Source organism: Vigna umbellata, chromosome 1 (genome assembly GCF_029865625.1).
Source record: "Vigna umbellata cultivar VRB3 chromosome 1, Vumbellata_1.0, whole genome shotgun sequence".
Lineage (NCBI taxonomy): Eukaryota > Viridiplantae > Streptophyta > Magnoliopsida > Fabales > Fabaceae > Vigna > Vigna umbellata.
The window spans coordinates 104,919,479-104,945,089 of record NC_142165.1 but is presented as its reverse complement, the minus strand read 5'-3'; the positions used below and the strand labels follow the sequence as shown (position 1 = coordinate 104,945,089).

Sequence of the window (25,611 nt, the reverse complement as noted above, 5' to 3'; positions counted from 1 at the left end):
TCACATGCACTTGCAACTTATTTATAATCTTCCTACAGTATGTGCCATAGCTTCTGCTTGGTTGGTGAGTAACATAACATCCCAATTCAACCTCTCATTGCATCCAACTTCATTACTCGTCTCAATCCCTCTTATCTTTAATCAACCTTCCATAATGCAACAAATCATAAGATTTCATAACCTGCTTTTTCATTTTAATCTTTTACTCAAAAGGGCCTTTGGGGGATGGTGTTTTGGTCAACCAAGGTGGCCATGGTGTCTCATTTTTTCATCTCTGGAGATTACGATTATCAATTTTTCTCCTGCGGTGTCAAAAGTATGTTTAGATTCATCCTATTATGCCTGATCATATCCTCCTACCATATTTTGACTTCCCCGGTTTCAAATCAGAGGCCCTACCCTGTCTGCTATATATATATTTATATATAAACGTCTCCTTTCTCTGCTATGTATGAATATGCTGATATGTTCTGTCTAGATTAGCTTCAATTTTGGCTTTACAACCAAGAATATCAGTTCAAAATCACTCTGTAATCGCGGATTTCAAACGCGCAAAAAGTTGTGAGTTGTAATCATTTATTTAAATCTTCTATGACGTTAAAGTGGTGGAGATTTTTACCATGTCTCAGTGAGGCCATGTGCAAACCCAGTGGAAAAGCGTTAAGCTTTTTTAACTTTTCTTTTCTCATCGGGTAGGAAAAAAAATGAATCTACTTTTACTTTTCTCTTTTCAGTTTGTCTTAGTTTGCTTTGACAAGTTGTGCGAGTGAACATGAGCTACCCACCTACCTATCTTTCTCTCTAACTCTCACAATTGTATCCATTTTCCAATTCAATCCAAAAATGTGTCTACCATGCATAAAGCCTATATCAGAATCTCTACTCGGCAAATATCACAGTTAATGGTAGCTAACAACAACAAAAAGAGAACAATATTTAAAAAAAAAAATGCATGAACTCCACAAACTATGGAAAATAATTACAATTAAGTGTTGTTAAACTAAACTACAAACATAGACCACTGGCAATGGCTTTATTTGTTTCCAAATTGGTAGTTTCATAGACAGGAAGTTCTTCTTGGTACCTTGCAGCTCCAATAAGATGATCCAGCTCAAACAAATCTGAACTCGAACAACTCGCATCGTCTTCTTCGTCGTCGTCGTCGTCGTCATCCTCATTTCTATAAAAGCCTCTAAAATCAAATTCACCCTTACCAGAATTTCGATAACCTTTTACAAAACCACGCGCTGCTGCTTCTTCAGCTCCATTTTCTTCTCCCCGAACGGTGTTCTTCAGCTCCTTTATCGAAGAATTTCTGGTGATCTTCCTCACAGTGAAATTAGGCTCGCTCTCATAAATGTTGCTACATTTGTGATAACTAGGTTGTGGTTCAGAATCCTCGCCTAGGATTACGCTAACGGGGTAAAACCTCACGGATCTTTTGACCCCATTGGAGTTGGATTTTTTAGCCGAAGAGGATGTTTTGCTCATGCAAGACCTTCTCGAGAACGAAGAAGGAGTGGAAGAGAAACACGGGGACTTTGATTTGTGTTCAAAGCTAACATCTTCAACAGCCCCAACGTAACACATTTTGGCTTTCTTCACGTTCTGGGAGTTGAAGATGGAGCTAAGGAAGCTAGCGATTCTACTCCCCGGTGAAATGGGTTGCTTCACTCTCTGATTCAATTCGCCGTAAATTTTCAAAGCCCGCAACTTGGTCCTTGCGAAACCACCCTCTTTATTCTGCTTCTCGGAAACCCTATGGTCTTGTTTCTTCTTCTCCGATGTGGGTCTCGGTCTTTGTTTCTTCAAGGTTGTCGTGTCGGTTTCCGAAGAGGAAAATATCCCCCCAGAGCTGCATTCTGAGGAGCTTGAACTGCAGTTGAGAAACTGAGAACTTTGGGAACGGGAATGAGAACTGTGCTTCTCCATCCAATCCTCCAGCATGACCGCCCGGCGAAGATTCATTCTCTCTCTATTGCCACCTTTTTCAGAGGTGAAAGAGTGCGTATTGTGATCGAAGAGAGAAGATGGTTGATCCTGATGAAGATTGGATTTTGACTGGTCAATGGAATGGCAAATGGCGTCGAGGAGAGAAGAGGAGAAGGAAGGAGTTCTTCTCCTTTGTGGGCAGGTGGGTTCCTTCATGGAGTTGTCCTTTTCCCTCTCTCTCGTGTGCATTGTGAGAAGCGGAAGGAGAAAGGGAAGAGAAGGAAGGTTAGTTAAGGAAAGGAATGTGGTGAGAGAGAATGTGAAAAGGTGGAAGAGAATAGAAAATGATGCAAGTTGAAGGGTGTGAAGAAGAGAGGAAGGAGAGAAGGGAGAATTTTAATGAGAAATGACAGGGTTGGTTGGGATTGTGTTTGTGTGTGTTTGTACATGAGCATGTGTAGGCGTTGGCACTACAAGTGTACGTACACCTTTCGGTGAACACAAACAAATAAATTAAGTGTTAATCAGAGAAAGCAACAGTTGTGGGAAATAGCAGCTCTGACAACGCCCAATGAGTAATTATCATGTCACACATCTCAGATGGATGGTTACCTATTGCCTATTGCCATGGTTTTCTTTTGTTGGGTAAGAATGAGAAATGAATAGATGCTGTTTTTCATTCGTTTCTTATTAGATTTTGATCAGTAGAGGGAATGAATTAGAAGGTTGGAATTGGTGTGAAAAAGAGACAAGAGAAGAGAAGACAAGTAAGTGTAAAAAGTTGCAAGAGACTCCCGCCGCGCGTGCGGGCGATCTTTTCAGACTTCAGATCACACTCCACCACACTTTTTGCTTTTTAACTATTTTTAAACCAAATAACAAAAATGCAAGTCTTCTCGTACACTTTACCTCATCTTTTATATATTTTAACTAATATACTTTTACCCACTACTCATTAACACTGATTCTTTTCATTCTTAACTTTCCTACAAATCCTCTTTTTCCTTCTACAATAATCTTACAATTTTGTTTTTCAAGAAATTAGTCGTTAAATCATTTTGAAAGATTAATTGTAACCAATAAAAAGTTATCTTCAAAGAGAAATACAGGATTTTACTATAAACAGTATAATATATACATCGATGAAATACGTTCAAGATATGTTAGATTGATTTTACGTGATTCGATTCGCATTCATCTGATAACTTTGATTAATTATTACATAACATAAGAACTTGTTTTAATGGACATCCTGTACATTTTGTATTATGAGATTCCACGTCATGTGATCGTGTTGCTTACAAATATTCAGTTTCTATTAAAAATTTTGTGATTCTAAAAATAAGATGTATCGAGATTAATGATTTTTAAGAACCTTTATATATTATGCTTTTGTTAATGGAAATCGTTCCATTGAATGACTTTTGAGGTTTGATTTGCATTTTAGGTTTATATAAGAATGATATATTAACACAATTTATCACATCAATCATATTTTATTATTAAATCATAGTTCTCTTAAAAAAATTATAACTCAAATCTATTTTGAAGTAGCATACATAATAATTATTAAAACATATATCTTTCAAAAAATTATAACTCAAATCAAGTTTTGAATGGCATAGGAACTAATCGTTATCAATGGAACAGTAATGGGGTAAGTGGTCATGGAGAGGAGTGGTCTTGTGACTAATGGGTGGAGGAGCTGGAATAAAAGCTTCAATGTTATATCAATTCACGTTACAATAATTTAATATATTTTTTCATATTACAATATTATCACCATATTTTTTATTACATTAGTCTGTTACAGTCAATTTAATATTTTGTCTTATTTAATATTTTGTCTTATTTAATATTTTGTCTTAACATATATATTTTGTTCTAATGAGCATGAGAACATATAAGTTGTCAAAATGTTTTGTATGTGAAAAATGTCATATGAATAACCTCATCATTTAACCAACTATCTTTTATAAGTGAATTTTTTTTATCTCATCAAAATAATAATTTATTTATTAAATATCAAGATCTAGTAGTATTTTATAATCTTTAATCTATGTGAATTTTAGAAACTGAGTTTGTAAAATCAACTCAAATCTTATTTTTTAAAACGGAAATTCAATATATACACGTTGAAAATTATGTTCAAAACAGACTAGTTGAAAATTAAACACAACCTTAAACTTTTTTCTTTAAAACCTTATTTCCTGTAGTTTATATAATATATTCCAATTCTAGTTTTAAATAATAAGACATATTTCTTTATTGTTTTGAAACTTGCTTAGTATGACTCGGATACAAAAGAGGAAAAAGCATTCAAAAGTGATAAAAAGAGAATGAAAACCAGTTAAAAGTTAGAGGATATCATCTCGTTCCTAAAAGAACAAAACCTGATTTTTTTTATTTACATATTTACTTTGTAATATCTATATTATTAGTATTATATTAAAAATTAAACGATCAAATATGAACTTTATATAACTTTAACTTTTTTGTTTTGATATTTAACACCATCCAACCAAACTAATAGCAATATTGTGTATCTTGATTGTAACTTAACCATAAAATGTTAAATAACTTTAAAATTTCGTTATTTTATTTTTCACTATCTCCTTTTGAAATATATATTAGCGAATGAAATAACATTACAATTATCTTAATATTCTTTATTTCACTAAATATTTAACTTACGAAATATTTTAGTTTAAGAAATTAAAACTACTTAAACTAAAAGGACTCATCTGATAAACTATACAGACCAAAAGTATAACCATGTCCAATATTATTTTGTCTGCGGTGTCAAATATTCGAATTCTATAATAAAATTTAGCATACTTATATCATTTTACAATTAAAATTTCCTATTAATATATTAGAGGTAACTTTTATGAATTCCGATTTTCCTAATAGGTAATGTAAATGTATTTAAAGTATTTTGTATATACTTAAAATAATGGTTGAATTAGTATGTACTTAAAACAAAATATAATTTAATTAGTATATACTCAAACCATCATAAAATCATATTGTCACTCGTAAGTTACTTACAAAAATATCAAATGGTATATCTTCAGAAAACATTATTTATATAAAATTAAAATTACATTTTTATGATAATTTGTTATCCTATAATATATTTTAATCACCTCACTATTTAAAAATTAATCTCACTTATATAATGTAATACTGTGATTTTCATTAGGCTGATAAGTTTTCACATACAATAGGAATCCAACACAAACCGCGTAGATATCCATGCCTGAACACAGTTTAAGAAGATATGTTAAAATACAAAAATGATTTAAATATTTCAATTCCTTGTTTATACAAAAATTTTAAATTTATATTTTAAATTTTCACAATTTATTATTTGAGTATTAGGAGATATATTTTTAGAATAAAATAAAAAGGTTAGTATAATTTTATTAAAAACCAAAGAAAGATAAATGTTATTTATTATAAATATAAAATATTTGAAAATTTATTTTAAAAGTAAAAAAGATATAAATTTTACTTTACTTTAAGCATAAATGTGCCACTTATTTGTTTACATATAAAAAGTGTGAATACTATTTAACATAATTATATATATATATATATATATATATATATATATATATATATATATATTATGAGTTGTCATTTTTATTTTTAAAATTTTTCTTCTTTTATTAGTATTTTCTATCCGTACATCCTTTGGCGAAATGATTCTTTTCAGAATAATAATTTGATTATCTCTTAGTAACATTTAATGTTGCATTTATGATTGTCAACATAACCCAAAACAGCGTTTAAATCTAATTAAAAGAAGTAGTTCTGAATCGGGTAATTTGTTTTTTCATCAAATCAAACGTCTCACTATAGAACAGGAAAAGTGGAGGGAAAAGTTTCAAATAAAACAATTTTGTATTTAGGCATTGGCATAAAAGAGTTTTGGATTCAATGATTCATAAATTTGTGTCCAAAATATTAGGGGCTTTCTACCTCCCAATTTTTTTTTTTAAATACATATTCAATTTATTATAATAATACCATAAGTTTAAGATCGAAGTATTTTTATTTGTATTCTTACTTATCATAGTATAGTTTATATGGAAACAATAAAATAATGATTTATTATGTTGACTTGTAGATAATTTGAATTTATCGTAAATTTTAAACAGAGGGTGAATTAGCTTTTTTTAGGTGTATTGTTTTTTATCGGTGAAAATTGGATTTAATTAGAAATAAAATTGTACAAATTTTTCTATAATTATCTTAATTATTTGAAAAGGGACAAAATTATTTAATTTTAAAAATAAGTAGGATTAAATTGAAACAAAATAAAAATAGAAAAATCAAATTGAGACTAATGAAATGACACGTGAGATGACAGTGACACGTAGTACTCCACTTTCATATCACATTTTCATTGTCATGTGACACAAAATCAATTTAACACGTGACAATTTATTTTCTAAAAGTATATAAAAAAATATAAAATTAAAATTAAAAAATATTTAAAGAAAAACACCACACATGACACCATCTTTAATGATATTAGTATATTAGTACAATACTAACGATAAAGACTTTATTACTTCAATTTTTCAAAAATAAAAATTCAATTAAAACAAAAAAAAAATTGAAAAGTTATTATACTAGATAAATAGAATTATTAAACCTAAAAAGTTATTATAATAAAAAGGAATTAAATTCTCTTCTTCTCCTTGCGCCCAATAATGCCTTGCTCCCTCGCCTCATCACCCTACATTTCATATTCTTCTTCTCTGTTTTTTCTTTTAAGAAAACCATCAACCAAGATCCAAGACTTTGTTTATCTTAGCAACCAAGAAGAGGTAAGAGTTTGTTTTATGACTTTCATAAATCTTCGATAGAGTTCTGGTGGTAGTAGGGATTCATTTTTTGTTTTTCTGAATTATATTCCGAATTAGGTAATCTAGTATGTATCGCTAGATTAAGCAATCCAATAGTTTGAAGTTGAAAGCAATATCGGATTGAAGAATCCGGTATGTAAGAATAAGTTTTAAATTAGCTAATATGGAATGGAGTACCAAATTTGAAAATATATTCTTGATTACTAAATCTGGTAAATAATACTGTGTTTTGGAACATAAACTCCATATACAATCCGGATATTAATGTGTTTCTTGATATGATATATCTCCATCTTGTCACTTTCAAAAAATGTCGTTGAGAGTGTATTTTCTCCACTTCTCTGATGCTTTATTCCAAGCATGCATGAGTTTCATGCATATGGAGTTTGTGTTTCGGAACACCATTCCAGATTAGCTAACAGAGAACTTATTCTTACATATAATATTCATCAATTCAGAATGGTCTCTCGAATCCAAAATGCACATTTGATTATTCAATCCGGTGATACATATCAATCTAGAATATAATTAAAAAAAATGAGCCCCCACCACCATCAAAACCCTACCAGAGGATTGCAAAAGTTATAAAAGAAACTCTTATGGTTGATGGGAAGAACAAAGTATTGGATATTGCTTGATGATTTCTTTTGCGAGAAAGAATAAAGAATAAAGAAAAATATGAAATGCAGTGTGACGAGGTGAGGGAGGAAGGCACTATCGGAAGCAAGGAGAAGAAGAACACTTAATTATTCTTTATTATAGTAAGTTTCTATAAGGGCGAAAGAGGGATTTCAGAAGTTTTGGAGGTTGCTGGAAAAAAAGATGGGGATGCAGAAAGAAATTACCTTCTATTTAATTTAATGGGCTCTATTGACCTTTAAATAGTCCATATGGAAGATGTTGATTAAAGAATGCCACTTACAGCCTTAAAAGGAAAGCTTTTAGCACCATAACCTAAGTCACTTGTGCCAATTTATTTTCTACTTTGCTGACTATTACTTTCTGATTAATAATAATAAAGTTTGAATTTTATTCTTATTTGAATATAATATAAAAATATTCCAATTTAGTCTCTCATAATGCATAGATTTAAAAAAATGAATATTTTTTTAAAATAACATTAAATAAGATCGAGGTATTAAAATTTTTTATTTTTAATAAATTACTATTTTTTGTTTATATATTTTAGTTCAGAGAGAGTGTTGTCTTAGGGCTTAGCTGAAAATAAATAAACATTTTTCTTAAATTCATTATTGAGCAAATATATTGCACTTTTATCACTACTTTCTAATTATTATTCTTAGAATGGTTGCAAGTTGCGGACAGAAAATCATTTTATCGGATGTCCCTGAAGAGACTGCATAAAAGAAAAAAACTTAACAAAATTCAAATATACGTACTGATAATAGCGTGAAGGGAGGTAAGTTGAATAAATTCATTGTCATTTAAATAAGGGATAACAATGATCTTTCTCCTTTTCTTGTGAAGGTTTCAAATCACATTTAACTAGCTTAATTTTTTTTTATTGTGTCAATGGTTTTACTTTTTAAAAATTTGACGACATTTTTCAACAGAGACTTGTGCGGAAGAATTGGACAGCAAACAAAAATTGATGTACTTTACGCGCCAGTCTAGTCAAGAAGTACTAGATCAGTGCCGTGGATGCGTGGAAGCTTGTGTTTATATTTCCTCATAAACATAATGCAATATTTATTCGGAGTACAGAGTAATGAATGGAAAAAAAATGTATATAAGCAAAGAAAAAGAATAATGAGTAACTGAGCAGTAATGAAAGACGGTAAACCTGGTAATATGTGCATTTCTCATGTTGGTGCATAGTAACTTATATGCGTGGTGGACCTAGAAGGGTAGGAACAAAAATAAAGAAAATAGATTCATTCTTTGTATCCAATTTGAATAGTAATAGAATTTAGAGCCACCAGACTTCTTAGGCTTCTTTAACTACTAGAAACTATATTTACTACCCACATTCAAGAGAGAAGACAACCTGAACCAATGGCACAGAGACGAGAAGAGTGAGTAGGGATGTAAATAGCCCAAAAAAAGGCAGAGGTGCAAGTAGCACCTCATCTGACACCTTCGCCTATAAAGAGACCGAGTAGTATAGTAAAATAAATATGGAACAATTTAATAAGCAACACCAGCTCCACACTTTGTAAAGCATCAGCAGCCACCCCCTTTTATAAAATCTCACAACTCACAAGTATTGTTCATGTATTCTGGCACGGTTCTCCTCCCACCATAATCTAGCATGCATCTCTCCAAATTTTTCTCGGCTGTGTAACACATCACAACATCAAGAAATACATTCCGTAGAGTTCTAAATCAAAATTCAACCATGAAAAACAAACACAATAATAATTAATGCATGAATGTATCTTCACGCCTTAGATTTACACTATCCAATCTAAAATGGGACAGTGATAAATGGGAGCAGAATGGGAAACAGACAAATCAGCACAAACAAAAAAAGACTAATCCTTATACTCTAAGCCAATTAAGTTGTAATGTATTTCCTAAAACATGGTTTAAGCCTTGATGAAAATTTTCAAAAAAAAATGGAAACGAGTCCTACACCCATTTATCATCTTTATTAATTATTAGCGGGTTCACTTTTTTTCTCTTATGATAACCACAAATAGAAATTTAATTTTTATTGTGATTATTAAAATAAAGAAATATTATTAAATGTATAAAATTAATTATAAAATAAATCATTTTTATAATTTTATTATAAAAAATAATTAATTAAATTTTACAAAAAACTTTATAAACTTAAAATAGTCATATAATAAAATGAATTATATATTAATAAAGGTAAAAGTAATAACGAATTATATATTTGCTTAAAAAATAAGTTATAAAAGAATTTTTCTTTATTGATATTTATAAATGATGTAATATTTTATATTCGAATATGTAACTAGATAATTATAAAAATCCTAGTAAGATAAAGGGAATAATCTAGTCATAAAATTGGCAGCAAGCGTACCTAAACCTGACTCGTTTGAGCTCCCTTGCGCCGCCTGACAATGCTCTGATTGTAATGTAAACCCCAGGTTCATCCTGTTCAACCCACTCAGTCTCCAACTCACTGGCATTGCTGATTGATAAATCACCAGAGCGATCAGCCTCTCTGGATGAGCTACTTCTGATAGAAGCATCCATTGATGATATCTCCGTCTTGGCCGCACTAATAGTGGAGACTTTTGGGGTAGAGTTCAAACCATTTGAGTCGTAGAAATGCCGGGATTGCATTGACTGATGATCAAATGAATCTGAGGATGAGTATCCCATTCCCATCCCTGTTGGACGGTAAATAGTACGAGGTAACCGTTCCCTGGTCAGTGGAGGTGTTACAGGACTGGCTTCTGCTGATTCAAGCTTTGTGCTCTGTTATGAATCCATGCAAAAAATGGAAAATTAAAAGCAGTGACGCATTAACTCAGTAATTAAGAGAAAAGGGAGAAAATAATCATTGCCGTAACGTAATTGATTATTGTTTTTAGAGAAAAGGAAAGCTGGTAAGAATGCAACAACCGTTAGTTTGTTGCACACCTGAACTTTTCACGTAGACTCGTGTATTTAAGGAGGTAAGATTGATATTTTATTCCCAAGACGATTTATTAAATATTGCATTATCTGACTAAAAATCACAGCCCAAAATAAACAGGGTTAAATAAACTTCTAACCGATTACAATACTGTAATTTAATCCAAACTTCTTTCTGACTACACACATGGACTGAACGATCTAAGCATAGCCCAAGTAACATGCAGAAGTCAATTACTCAACAGTATATGTTTACTTGAGTATAAGCCAACTAAATTACCTCGTCTTCAGATCTTGGTGGCGTTGGAAGAGGGAATGCTTGGCGGCTAAACCTTTGAACATTGTAAAGTTCCATAACTTTGTCGTAGTTGTCTGCCCACCACCTTTGTGCTTGCCATTTATTGAACATCTCTCGACTATACATAGTAGAAAATAAACCATAATTCAATTCACCTCTCTCTATTCCCCGTGTCATCTATGAATTATATGCTTTAGAACAAAGCAACATGTTATTTAGCATCTGAATTTTGGGAAAGAGAAACACAACAGTATATAAACACTGTTAAAACTAAAATGTGCTTTTGTCCTTCACACCTCATCCTGTTTTCCACTCATTTATTTCTCTTTTTTCATGTGTGATGTTGGGTAGACGGGTGGAATAATTATTCTTTTAAGCAAAACGATAATCAAAGTTCTCTGTATGAGTGGTCGGCGTGACTCTAGCTTAAAACCTCAAGAAATTTCAGTTTGTGACTGTTATTATGATGTTATTTTGTTGACCAACCAATAAATAGCTCTTAGATGAATTCCAAGTTCTCTTAGTGGTTTGGTTTATGACACTGTAATCCATTATGCTAAGTTACTCAACTGGTTACTTTTTGACAAAGAATTCTCATAAATAATTAAAAGTTAAAACAGTCATTCGGTGCGTGGAATAAAGTTGTTCCATAGCCACACCTGACCTTATATTTGGAGCTTGTCTTGACAATCGAAAGCAGGTGGGCCCAAACGTAATTACTGACAAATACGTAACTAAAACCCACCAAACATTGATTTAGATGATTGAATAGGTTTTGAATTAAGTATTAACTTCAGATAAATAAATGCTTAAATTTCTGCGATGAGGAACTGGAAAAGACAAAATAAAAGAGACAGAAAATCATGGGTACCCAGACCCACCCACTAATTCCACATTGGTTGGGATTGCATCACAAGTCACAAAGTGGGGTCGACATACCCAAGTGTCCTTCATGTTTCTATCCAACAATAATTATAGAAAAATTGTGAAAAAAGAATATCTAGAAGACTTTAACCTATACAACCATCTATCTTTGACATTATTTCGTGCCCACGTAGTGGAGGTTCATATTTTTGTCTTGTATATTGCTGGAGTGCATTCCGCAGCATATTGCAGATTAAAAGACAAAAATACTGGTATTAGACGAAGACAAAGAAGCGAAGAATCAGGCATGACACAACGAATTTTTTTTTGTTTTAGAGAAAAAAAGGAAGTAGAAGAGTTTCCTCCGACCACTCGACAAAACTCGGTTTAAAGGTACCAACACAATCAACAACGACCCACCAGGGCCACCACCTTATAGGCCACAACAAGTTCTCTTTTAAAACCTTTTCTGATTACTTTTGGCAAGGGCGTGAAATTTTACTGAGGAATGTGGGGCCCAAACCTACTCTCATCTTTGATGAGGAGGAATTATACTTTCATTTATAGCATTGGGGATTTAAACTTTGGATACTTGGATTGGCAGCGACAACTGAGCATAAATGCATAATAGTGATCGAGCTGAAGCTCAACCCCTTTCCCACTTATCCAATTACAAAAGACTAAACAGTGGGAATGGCTTGAAGTTCCAAAAAATAGATGATTCTCTGGAGACCGCGGTTACCATTATAGGATCATCACCCACTGCATTCAAAACCCATGAAAATCATCCATCTGGTACATAAATTAAAATTGCACTAACACGACTTAAGAAGGAAAGAACATTAGTATTTCTACATATTGTAAATATTTTATTTTAAATACTATATAATACATTACATTTTAGGCAATGCGATGCGGGCACACAAAAATCAGAGTAATAAGACCTTATATCACATATCACTAAAGGAATCTATTTATAGAATTTAACAACACGCACCCACCCAAAATATGCATAAATAAGTCCACCGACAATTTAAAAAAACTCAATTGTACTAGTATTTTTCTAAAATTATTTCTGTTACTTTCGAAATCGTATTTTTAACGCGAATAGGAAGTTTTAACAATGTATTTCATATTTTTTAAAAGACACTAAAACTAATCTAATCACAATTTGTTATGCCAAGAAATTTTATTGTCGATCACTCTACATTTTCAAAGAATCACAGTATCATAAATTCTTTAAAATCCTAACATAATTTATTATAACTTTGAAAATACACTTGTTTGACAAAGCTAAATTTAAGAAAAGAGGATAGTGTAGAAATCGAGTTATTAAAAAAATACATTGTGTAGTATTCTACTATAAACGAAACGAGTGAAGGAAAATTCATCAACCTAGCATCGGATACTATGTGTGAGTATATACATTGTCGCTAAACTCAAATAACTAACTCCTCGGGATTCATGGAAAACAAATTAAAAATATATATTCTATATTTATCACCAAAAAATAGGGGAAATCTTGCCCGAAAGAATATCTTAACTATCCTGAAGTGAGGTGTTCCAGATTTACCAAAGAAGAGAATGCAAAAGAGGCGAAAAGGACCCTACTAATGAGGTGTGAGAAATTGACAATCCACCGTAGCAAAAGGCACTCGTTGTCATCATCACAGTCTGGACGATCTAAACAGCGACCAACCATAACCCTACACACTGTCACCACACTCACCGTCCGGTCAATACCCCCAACGGCAACGAAAACAACCGCACCACGGGTACTGTCGCCCCCATTTCAAACACAGCACGAGACGCGTAAGATAACGTTTCGTAACATAACGCAGTAGGACGTACCTGAACCGTATGCGTTTGAGATCGTTACCGCCACCTGGCAACGACACGAAGGTAATCAGAACGCCAGGCTCCACCTGGGCCACCCACTCCTTCGGCTCGTTCTCTTCCACGAACAGCACCAACGGCTCCGCTCGCCGTCCGCTCGCGGAGTTTGGCGTCCCCTCCCCGCTCGATATCCCCTTTAGCCGCGCCTCCATCTCCTTCCCCCACGTCCGAGTCGTCGTCGAGCTTGAACTCCCTGTCCGCCGGTACGACCACCGGAACCGGTCGGAGTCCGCGTCCGACTCGGTGTTGCCCCGCACTCGCACCTGCGCCGCTGGCCCTGTGCACGGAGCGCAATGCTTGTACGCACCCGAAGCCTTCAACGCCATATCCCTTATCTAAATTCACAATTAAAAAAGGAAACACGAAAATCAACAAGTCTCTATCGTTATGAACTTTCCATTTCGTCGCTTCGTCTTGTACAATACCTGAGAAGTAAGGGATTTGATGGCTTGCGATTTAGCAGCGGTTGTCGCGTTGTTTGGATCTGACTCATCAGGTTTCTTCGGACGAGCTATGCACGTAAGCATTCTCGCTTCGTAGTGATAATAAAATTCAATTAAATCTCTGCGAAAAAATAAGAATAAAAAGTAAAAAGTTAGAAAATCAAATTCCACTGCTCTCGCATTGCAGAATCGGATACATGAAATCGAAAGAAAGAGAATAGCACACAAGCTGCACCTGAGCGTGAGTTGGTGAAGCGAAGAGCGGGGAGGACTAAAAGGGCGCGAAAACCGAAGTGGTTGCGCTAATGGAAGCCATGACGCAGCAAATCTAATTAATGCGGGAATTGAATTCAGTTACAATATGAGAGATTGTGTGGGGATTGAAATTCAGAGAGAGGGAAGAGGAAGCATGGTGAGGGAGTCGGTGGTGAAGTCTCCGGTGCCGGCAGAGTGGGGTGTGTGATCTTATTGCTATTTTTGGTTTGCTTGGTTCGGTAGAAGCTATGATGGTGCAAGAGGAGTGCTGTCTGTTATTGTGGATTTCACTTTTTTCTGTCTTGTGGGATTACCGGTTACCGGATGTTAACCGCCTCTCACTCCTCTCGCGCCTACTGTCTTTTCAAGTTGTGTACTTGCTTGCCCGGTTTTCAAAGAACTCACTCCTCGCTTTCTTGGGTCTGGGCTCGCCAGAATGTTTTTTCGGTAATAAAGGCCCAATTGCAATCTGCAAAAGTGATAGGTATTTTTCTGCACCCACTGTTTTAATTCCTGCACCCCATTTATCATTGTTATCCCATTATAACCCCACATAATATATATTTAAATAATTAAATTAATTAGATAAACAGTAGGAATTGCTTACGCACCATATTTACGATTGGTATGCTATAATTACTTCTCTCAGCATCCCCAAGTCATTTTCACAGATCATATTTAACTGCGTTTTTTTTTCGTTCTTCTTCTTGCGTTTTTTTTTTGTTCTTCTTCTTCCTTTAAGCGTAAGTCTTTTACTATTCTTCAACGGTGTTTTGCATTTTTATTTCATCTTTATTATTTTGGTTGAAGCTTAGAGATATTTACTATCTTCTCCTCCATTTTCAATGTTTTTTTCCCGAGTTATTCATAATTTATTATTTTTCTAAATCTGGTTTGCATTATATAAAATATTGTTTAAAGTAATTATCGGATTTTAAATTTAGTATGTGAATGTTTCGGAGTTTGAAATCCAGATTTAGGAGTGTTTCGACTTTTTGAACATATCAAAATACAAAATTTGTGTTCGAGTGTCGTAAATTTGGAAATTTAGTGTACAAGTGTACCATATTTTAAAATCTAATATAAGAGTGGTCTATTTGAACATACCAGATTTGAAATATATAATGAGTGTATTGGATTTCAAAGTTTACGAATGTTTCGAATTTTGAAATCTCATTTTTTAATATTTTAGATTTTGAAATTTGGTTTACAAGTCTTTTAGATTTTAAAATTTGGTTACTTATTCTTTCGAATTTCAAAATTCATTTTTTTTATTTTGTTAACTATTTTAATTTGACTTATTTGGTTTGTTTTATTTATGATTAGTTATTGATCTCCATTTTAATTATTATTAGGCTTAATTGTTTGGGTGATTCCCACGGTCAGAGTAGTGTGTTTATTTGGTTTCCGTTTTTAGGAAAATGTCAAATTTTGTTGATTTTCCGTAAACGTGTAAACGGTGTGGTGATGTGACAAAACAACATGAGAGTGTGGCAAAACACATTTGCAGTAAGTAAAAATGTGTAAATATATTGTGCAATGATGTTCAATGGAATATTCGATCTCCAATGAAACCCATTATTTTTATTTTTATTTTCTAAACTCTAATATCAAATTTCTACATCAGAAAGCTCAAAATAGACACACACAATCATGTATATTCAACACCAATGCACACAGGAGATGATATGGCGGAGAGTGAGTGAACAGATTTGGTGGGATTTGATGATAAATTTTTTGTTGTTTATTTGAGTGAATTTGGATGTGAGTGATAGTAGATTTAAAAGTAAAGTTTCTAAAAATTAGTATAAGATTTGATTAATGTGACAGATAAAAAAATTGTTTAATTGGTAAAAATTGAAGATTATTATTAATATATTATCATTATTATTAAAACTATCCAAGTTTCATAATTATAATTGATTATCTTATTACAATAGTGCACCCACCCACCCTGGAGAAGCTATTCCATACAATTTTATATATTGATACAAGGGGTAAAAACGACTTTTCATTATAATCACTTTCAAATCTACACTATCATTAAGGAATGAAAATTTTTTATATTCTCCAAATTTTCACCTATCTTCACTTCAATATCTATAGAAACGAACAAAAAATAACTCAAATATTAACATCAAATGTGTTTGATAAATTAAAAAAATTCAATGTAATTTTATTAAAATTCATTATTTTTTTTGTTAGAACTAATATTTATCCCTTATTGTATTATTATCATTATTATAAATATAAAATTTGTTGTAACACATATAATAATTTCATATAATTTAGAAGTTAGTATTAAAACAGTTTCAATACTATTTTTTTATTCCATCATTCAAAATGCATATTTAAAAATAAAACCATGATGAATCATGAGATCAAAACAAGTATTAAGGTAATCAAATTAAGAATTTAAAAATAGTTGGGTAAAATTAAAAAAAAGTTATAATATAAAATAACTAAAGTCAAAGTTAATCCTTTTGTTTTAATTTCTTTGAAATAAAGTATTATGAGTGAATAAGGTGAAATAATACAACTTTTGGAAATGGGACAAAGAATGTTAGGTAGTATATAGTTTGGTGATAATGATTGGTATCAAATTAACTTACCCGACTCCTCTGCAGAGACTATGATGGAGAGTAGGTCTTCAGGTATAAGGAAAGGTGCAGCAGCACTACAGTAGTAGTTTTTTCTTCTGTCATCATTGCCACCAAACACTGCTCATCTCCTTTGCCTGTTACTTAAACATGTATCCAAATTCATGCCTTTTCTTCATCAAATATGCTAATTACATATACTTAATTATTAAAATCACGAACTTATCAACATTATAACTACTTAAAAAATTTAAATTATGCCTTATTTTTAGTTAACACTTTAATAACTAAACTCGTTAAATTAAATGGTTTTTAACGAATTAAATTACTTTGCATTTTTAATTCTAAAAATATTAATAATCAAGAATTTCAGTGAGTCTTTTTTCTTTTATTTAAAATATTATTTATTATAATATGATAATAATAAGTAAAAATATATTTTTTAAGTCACAACTTTTTCTTAAAAAATTAAGACAATGTGTGCTATAATAAAACATGTAGAAATTAAAAAATATTTATATAAAATAACGAATATATTATTTATAATCTATAAAGTAAACAAATTAATTTAATTATCAGCATATTCCTTGTTAATGATTTTTTTTCCATGTCAATACATTTATGTTAAACTATGAATAAAAAATAATCAAATAATTAAAAATATTTGATTTTAGTACAAATCACTGCTAATTTAAATAAAATATATAAGTATAAAATAATTAAACTATCTTTACCTCCATTAGAAATAACAATAATTCACGGTGCGGATGTAATTTTTTTAAGAATAATTGAAAAAAATGATATACATTTAGAACGAAAAATACTTGGATTCGAAAGGATTAAAAATTTTAAACAAGAAAAGCAGAATGTATTCTGCAGTATAAAATAAATATTTAGTTGCATATCACTACGATATTTTATTGACTTTTATAATTATTATTCAAAAGTTATATCAATAATAATACTGTATAATTCTTTAGTAATTATATGCTAAAATATTTTCACGGTCTAATTAATATAAACAATAAATAAATGTTTTAAAAATTAAAGTAAAAATAAGTTTATTCGGACAGTTTTTTTAAAGTAAATATTTTATTCGGACACACGCGCAAATATATATATATTCATTTTGATTTGTCATTTAATGAATAAATCGTATATATTTTTTTGGGACCACCAATAAAATATAGTATAAAGAAGATATCTCATCATATCACATACAGGAGAAATAATATTAAATTAAATATTATCATAATATATATTTACTTAATAAAAGCATATAAAAGTACTGAAATAAAAAAGATAAGAATGGAAAAGTCGAAATCCAATTGGTAGAAGTATAGGAAATGTCCAGAAAGCAAGAAAACCTTCCCCACAAAAGCCAAACTTTTCACTGCCATGCTTCAATGTGAATAAACAGTGTGCTTGTTGTTAATATCAGGTTCAATCGCCACCGTTTATTTATACGGTAATTCACCGTTGGAGCAGCATCAACACTTCACATCACACGGGCTTCAGAAACAGCTAATCTGATACAACTCCATCAGTTCACGGTCGCGCCACGTGTCCATGTCTTAAAACCTTTATTCTCACTCTGGGACCCAGGCACCGCACACAGCCACATAACAACTTAAACAACCACGACCCGGCACGACGGCCAATCAGATCCCTCCACGGCGCATCGGCGAATTTTCCTCTCCGATCACCGGCGGTTAGGGTTCCGACGGGTATCCGTCACATAATTGGAACCTTACACGTCGCTGCCACAGAATCCTCCAGCTCAGGGCCTCTTCCTCCATTAATGAACAGCTTTCATTTTCACACCATTTAAAGCTTTTTTTCGCTTTTTGTTTTTCTACTCCTTTATACGATGTCGTATATACGACGGAGAAAGGCCCCTGCGAATCCTGTGCGGAACGAGGAAGAAAAGGAGAAGGAGAAAAAGGTCAAGGCGAGGAGTATCAAAGGAGAAAAGATAAGGAAATGGTCGTGCATGGATGGTTGTTGTTGGTTCATTGGAATGATATGTTCAATTTGGTGGTTCTTACTGTTTTTGTACAATGCAATGCCGGCATCGTTCCCTCAGTACGTGACGGAGGCGATTACGGGGCCGTTGCCGGATCCTCCCGGAGTGAAACTGAGTAAGGAGGGGTTGACGGCGGAGCACCCGGTGGTTTTCGTGCCGGGTATTGTCACCGGTGGGTTGGAACTCTGGGAGGGTCGTCAGTGTGCGGATGGTTTGTTCAGGAAGAGGTTGTGGGGTGGCACGTTTGGTGAATTGTATAAAAGGTACGTTTCTTTCTTTCTTTTTATGGTATATTGGGATTTGAATGTGCTTGAGTGACGTGTTGTGTGAACTATTTATATACAATTGGAAAAGCTGCTTGAAAATATTGTATTACTTGACTGGGAAGTAAGCGAACGGCGTTTTAGAGCGTTGGATAAATTTGCGTTGGGTGAATGAGTTCAGTTAAATACTGTCTGTTGGCATTACTGGGAGGGGAGTAAGTTGAATTTGAATGCCATGTTTCTTGATTACTGGATGCTGAAAACTGCTAAATCGCCAATGCTTCTTTTTGTGGTGATGCTTTTTTTGAGTTACGAATTATACCCAAAAATATATAGTGGAAAGCAATTGGCAACATTCTCTCGGAAGTACCTTTTCTTCTATTCTTCTGTCAAAATTTACTGATTTTTGTTAAGATGGGAAACACGATGGGCGTGAATGGAAGCATTACAATCTACAGTTACTTATGGGTTTGTATTCTGTACTTTTCCTTTTGTATGTTTTTGTCATAACATTTGAATCATTTGGTAGAGGGAATAATTTTTTCTGCTATCCTTTGTATCATTAATTATAAGGCAGAGTTCTTACACATACAAGTTCATTTTGGATCCGCATTGCTGAACCCTTTTTTTGGGCACTTAATGAATTCCGGTTGTTTGGCAGAGTTTGGGGAGTTTGATTCAAATGTTTAATGATCATAGCCCTTCCAATATTTGTCTTGCTATGCTTTTATCTGTCCATTTTTTTTCATTGGAAAGTATATTTATTTTAAGTCCTTGTTTTATGCATGTTTACAGATTCAAATATAATTGATCTATAATGGTATATGATTTCTGTTTTAACCTTCTGCAGACCGTTATGCTGGGTTGAACACATGTCACTAGATAATGAAACAGGACTAGACCGTCCAGGCATTAGAGTTAGGCCAGTTTCTGGACTTGTAGCAGCTGATTATTTTGCACCTGGTTATTTTGTTTGGGCCGTTCTAATTGCTAATTTAGCTCGCATTGGGTATGAGGAGAAGAACATGTATATGGCTGCTTACGATTGGAGAATTTCATTTCAGAATACAGAGGTAGTCCTCTGTTACTTACAAAGATTCATGATTCTCTGCCAACCTTTATTTTGTAGTCCGGTTCAATTATGGTTAACCCTCAGGTGAACTTTCTTTTTTTCCTGCTTCATTTGACCAGGTAAGGGATCGATCTTTGAGCAGGATAAAAAGTAATATAGAACTCATGGTGGCTACAAATGGTGGTAAGAAGGTGGTTGTTATTCCACATTCAATGGGTGTTTTGTACTTTTTGCATTTTATGAAATGGGTTGAGGCACCAGCACCAATGGGTGGAGGGGGTGGATCAGATTGGTGTGCCAAACATATTAAAGCAGTGATGAACATTGGGGGACCTTTTCTCGGTGTTCCAAAATCTGTTGCGGGACTTTTCTCAATAGAAGCCAGGGATATTGCAGTTGCCAGGTTCTTATTTTACCACTATTTTTCTCTCTGTAGTTTTGAAACCCAAAGTTTCTGTGTCTCTTGACAAGTAGGTTTTAGATTGTGTTTAACAAATATATAGAATATATATCAGTAGAAAGCGGTTGTGTAATGAATAATAAGTCACTAGGTGATTGATGTATTTGTGCTGTTACCCCTTAAAAGCTCAAGCTTTTATCAAAATTTTTAATAAGTCAACCATCTGTTAATTTTATGCAGACTTTTCTCCTCCAAAAGCTAGCTTTTAATGTTGTTGATCTGTTTCTGAGATTTCCAAAATTTTGTTTCTTTGATATATATATATATAGGGATTTTTTCAAGCTTTGCTTGGGTGAAAATTTCTATAATTTCAATTGATGATATTTTTCGTGTTAGCTGTGAAACATAAATATACGATATTGTAATATAATATATAGATGAAGTCCTGATTCATAAATCGCTAAACCTCATACAGGACTTTCGCACCAGGTTTTTTGGAGAAGGATGTTTTTGGTCTTCAAACTTTACAACATCTAATGCGGATGACTCGAACATGGGATTCAACGATGTCAATGATACCCAAAGGTGGGGATACTATATGGGGTAGCCTTGACTGGTCACCTGATGTGTCCTATAACTGCAGTGTGAAGAAACGCAAGAACAATGATACTCACAATGCCTTTCAAAATGACAAAGAGAGTCTTGGGCTTATGAAAAATAATAGTTATGGAAGACTCATATCGTTTGGGAAAGATATAGCCGAGTTACACTCCTCCAAGCTTGAGAGGTTGGATTTTAGGGTAATGTTCCTAGTTTATATTGAGTATTTTGTTTATAATCTCTATCCGTTTTTTTAATGTTTCTTGGGAGGCATACCTGATTTTTTCCTTTTGAATATGATAAAACACTAGGATACTTGGGGAACCCACCATAAAAGCTAGTTATTAAAAGGGGAGAATCAAGTACTTAGATACTCCTCTGAGCATCCCATGCCAGTCCATGTAGGACTTAGGTACATCAGAATACTCAAATTTGTATCATTACATTTCTTTTTTAAGAGCTGATATCTTAATTGCTTACACTCATAGGTCACTCTACTTCACTCAAATTCCTTGTTGGTTAGAATCCTCAACTAGACAAGATTCTTCCATAGGTTTTAGTGGACAACCAAAATATGATATCAATTGATAAACATCCAAACACTAACTCATTCTTAAAAGCAAGCTGTTAAAGGGGGAGACCCAAACATTAAATAATCTACCGAGTATCCCATACTAAATAACAGAATATCAAGAATTCAGATGATTTAACTTAAGTAGTCAAACAGCCGAGTTTCGTTTGTATATGAACTTTCATGGTTATGTAATTTTCTTTCATTTATCAATTCCAATCTAAAATAATTGCTACGTATATGACCTTTTCATTTGCCCTCAAGTTGAAGAGAAAATTGCTCCTTTATCAAATGCAATTACAGATGGAACTTGGAAGTTCCCCTTTATCTGTCTCCCAAATCTCAACATTCTCCAACTGTGGATACTTCTTAACCATGTGCAGTTAGCTTCAATTGTTTTTCTGAATGGCATTGTTGAGTTTCATGTATTATTTCTTGAAATTGACAGGAATTATTGAGTTTCATGTATTACGTGTTGAAATTGTCAGGGTGCTCTCAAGGGTAGGAATCTTGCCAACACATCTAACTGTGATGTGTGGACAGAGTACCATGATATGGGTGTTGAAGGAATCAAAGCTGTTACGGATTACAAAGCTTACACAGCTGATTCAGTTTTGGATCTGCTTCATTTTGTCGCCCCCAAGATGATGAAACGCGGAGATGCTCATTTTTCTTATGGAATTGCTGATGACTTGGATGATGAAAAATACAAACATTATAAATATTGGTCTAACCCCTTGGAAACAACGTGAGGTTCTTTACTTTGATTCTGTTTTTGTATTTCAATCCTTATAAAAGATGAAATTCAACTGAGTGCTATTTATTTTTCCTTCATCCAAAGCCTTTCTGATTTAATTTTATACAAAACAAACACAGCGTTCTAGCTCAATTGGGTTCGTGGGGTGGGGGGTTAAAGAGTTCTGCTACTGCGTAGCACTTCACTACTGTGTAGTTATTTTGTTACCTGGATTAGTGGAACTAATGGATTGTTGCTTTAACTATTATCAATAATTTCATATCATGCTATATTTGAAATATAATGTTTTTAGTAGTTTTGTATTATTTTTAATATTTTTTCCTGCTGCTGCAGATTACCGAATGCTCCAGATATTTTTTAGAGTTATACTCTTCTAATATTTTTTCCTGCTGCCTGTGATTTGTGTTAAAGAATTCTACCATTGCATAGCACTTCATGACTGTGTAATACCTAGATTGGTGGAACTAATGGATTATTGCTTTAACTATTCCTGCCTGCGATTTGTGTTATTTTTAAGATTCTTTTCTGCTGCTACAGATTACCAAATGCTCCAGATATGGAGATTTACTCTATGTATGGAGTTGGAATCCCTACAGAAAGAGCATATGTCTACAAGTTAACTCCTCAATCTGAATGCTACATTCCATTTCAGATTGACACCTCAGCAAATGGTGGAAACGAGTACTCATGTCTGAGGGATGGGGTTTACAGTTCTGATGGTGATGAAACTGTTCCTGTTTTAAGTGCTGGTTTCATGTGTGCCAAAGGTTGGCGGGGAAGGACACGCTTTAATCCGTCAGGAATTCGTACATTCATAAGGGAGTATGATCACGCCCCTCCGGCCAATCTTCTAGAAGGTAGGGGAACTCAGAGTGGCGCTCATGTTGACATATTGGGTAACTTTGCATTGCTTGAAGATATTATACGAGTAGCTGCTGGAGCCTCTGGGGAGGACTTAGGTGGCGATAGAGTGCACTCCGAAATTTTCAAATGGTCTGAAAAGATAATTTTGGATCTTTAGGTTCACGTGGTAACTGGTAAGTTCACTCCCTGGCCTTGGTCTTGGCCCAAGCATAGTGTAAATCGTTCAATTTTCTAGTCCCATTCTTAAGTGAAAGGTTAGGTAACATTCGAATCAGCGTTTATTTTGATGCTTGTGATATTCACTCAAGATGTTTGTGTTCTATCTCATCATTTTCATGTGGGTAGATTATTTGACCAAACAATGTTTTGGATCAATGCTTATAAAATGTACCGGAGATTGAACTGGTTATGTAGTGGTTCAAATGGTTGAATTTGTAGTTGGACCACAATTGAACTAGTTAGACATAACTAGTTCGACTAATTGGTTTTGTCCAGTTTTTTAAATTATTGCTCTCAACATTTTATGTTCTTCATACGATAATGGAACTTGGCCAGTTTATAGATATAAAATCTCTGGCTTTAGAATCATATAAAAGTGGAGTCTATATGTTAGTTAACTAGTAATATCTATTGGTGTAAGGTTCTGTTTGAATAAACCTCTTCATAAACACTTACAGAATGACAAAATAAGAAGGTAAAATTAGTCACAAATTGAAGTCTACTTGTGAACTTAATTTTCATATTAGCCTTCTCATTTAACTCTTTCAAATTTGGTATATTTAACCTGATTTTAGTTGATGGGAGAAGATCTATATATTCTGTCTTCTTATTTCCTTCTTCTATCAGTACTTAAGCAGAAATTTATCCAAACAGAAACAGTAACTACCGGGAGTGCTTTCCCCCTGAAACAGGACTTGTCTTCACTTGCATTAGTTGTGAGTCCAATGTGACTTTCTGATAAGTAGAGTCTAAGATGAAGAAAATATTTTAGCTTTAACGTATGGTTTTTCCAGTTGACATTTTCACTTGTTTTCTGCGTTGACAGTTATCTAAGTAACTTTTTCTGTTGCTATTTTTCTGATCAGATTCATCCTCACATCAATACTTAGGTACTCGATAGAATCCTATCTACTTCAACTATTATGCTTTAAGACGGGGCTGATGTTATGAGCTCTGGAGTTGGTATAGCAGTGGCAGTGTGAACGGCAACTTGCTTACTGAGATTTTAGCCATACAATTTTGTCAGATTGGGAGTGTTGAGTCTGTTTACAATCCCCATCCCCCCAAAAAATAGTACCAACGTCTTATTTTAGGTCCATGATTCTTGCTTGACTAGAAATTTGTTATTCCATTCATTGATTTTATTATTGTCAAGTATTAGTGTTATTCTGCTCCCGTTTCAATCTACTAATTTTTTCTACGCTGCACGGACGACTTTGTCTTATAGGTAAAAATTGAAAAAATTGAGCATTTTACGAACCCGTGTGCGATAGTTCTTGTCATTTAGCACAGTACAAGAATCAAAGAAAGGGTTACATTTGGGTTTAGGTAAAAAGGATTCAGAGGCTTTGTGGCAAAGTCAAGCGTGAGTCTGATTTAGCTGATATGTAGCAGCTTAGGAAAAATTATGGTACACTGATATTTAGAATATAAAAACAGAGAAGATTGCAGAAGAAAAGCATTTTCTGTTATTGATAATATGAAGAATATGAAATATATATTGCTTGATTAAGGCTATCATAAAGCAAAAACATCCGAACCAACACAAAAAAAGTTAGCTAAATTTAATAGCTAACAATTGGGATTATCATTCCTTGATCTTATAGATAAGATAAGATCAACAAAAAGATAAACTATACGCTTGTGATCTTATAAACCACGCTATATGTTTTTACCAATTTTTATTCATAATGTCAAACATCATCGAATCGATTCCTTATCTTCATATTTAATGAAATACTTCACAATATTCAATTTATATCAAAACTCTATAATCATATTAGCTTATTCTTTATTAACAACTTTAAATAACAAGGACAGTAAAACTACTGTTCAATTAGAGTATTTCTTTATTTTCTTCTATATCAACTTTTTTTTAGCAAATATTGATCAATTTGTTTGACATCAATACAAATATTGACAATTTTTATAGTATTCCATTGCTCCACAAATAAATTACTACCACTAATATATTTTATTTTGTCTTAATTAAGCTTTACGACTCATAAATCAAGAAAATACATCACATCATACTCCACACGAAAAAAAAACACAATTTTTCTAAAATCTATTCCTCCTTTTCGGTTAGCTGGCTTTC

The 25,611-nt window shown here is 33.1% G+C and overlaps 3 protein-coding genes across 3 annotated transcripts; 1 reads left to right on the top strand and 2 right to left on the bottom strand.

Annotated features, from left to right (window-relative positions):
- Window positions 1-854: 854 nt before the first annotated feature.
- LOC124823544 (protein BIG GRAIN 1-like A) lies at window positions 855-2,672 on the bottom strand. The gene has a single exon (XM_047295762.2). It carries the CDS (start codon window positions 2,179-2,181, stop codon window positions 1,006-1,008), a length of 1,176 nt encoding a protein of 391 aa, XP_047151718.2. The 5' UTR covers window positions 2,182-2,672; the 3' UTR covers window positions 855-1,005.
- Window positions 2,673-8,601: 5,929 nt separating this feature from the next.
- On the bottom strand, window positions 8,602-14,687 carry BRXL4 (BREVIS RADIX-like 4). Its single transcript, XM_047295763.2, has 6 exons — window positions 14,122-14,687; window positions 13,869-14,007; window positions 13,399-13,778; window positions 10,666-10,801; window positions 9,826-10,226; window positions 8,602-9,109 (listed from the first exon to the last, which is right to left on the bottom strand). Exons 2-6 carry the CDS (start codon window positions 13,968-13,970, stop codon window positions 9,031-9,033), a joined length of 1,098 nt encoding a protein of 365 aa, XP_047151719.1. The 5' UTR covers window positions 13,971-14,007; window positions 14,122-14,687; the 3' UTR covers window positions 8,602-9,030.
- Window positions 14,688-18,101: 3,414 nt separating this feature from the next.
- LOC124823546 (phospholipid:diacylglycerol acyltransferase 1-like) lies at window positions 18,102-24,689 on the top strand. Its single transcript, XM_047295764.2, has 7 exons — window positions 18,102-19,030; window positions 19,881-20,103; window positions 20,222-20,505; window positions 20,978-21,302; window positions 22,162-22,421; window positions 22,968-23,467; window positions 24,380-24,689. The coding sequence occupies exons 1-6, from the start codon at window positions 18,612-18,614 to the stop codon at window positions 23,449-23,451; spliced, it is 1,995 nt and encodes a 664-aa protein (XP_047151720.2). The 5' UTR covers window positions 18,102-18,611; the 3' UTR covers window positions 23,452-23,467; window positions 24,380-24,689.
- Window positions 24,690-25,611: the final 922 nt, after the last annotated feature.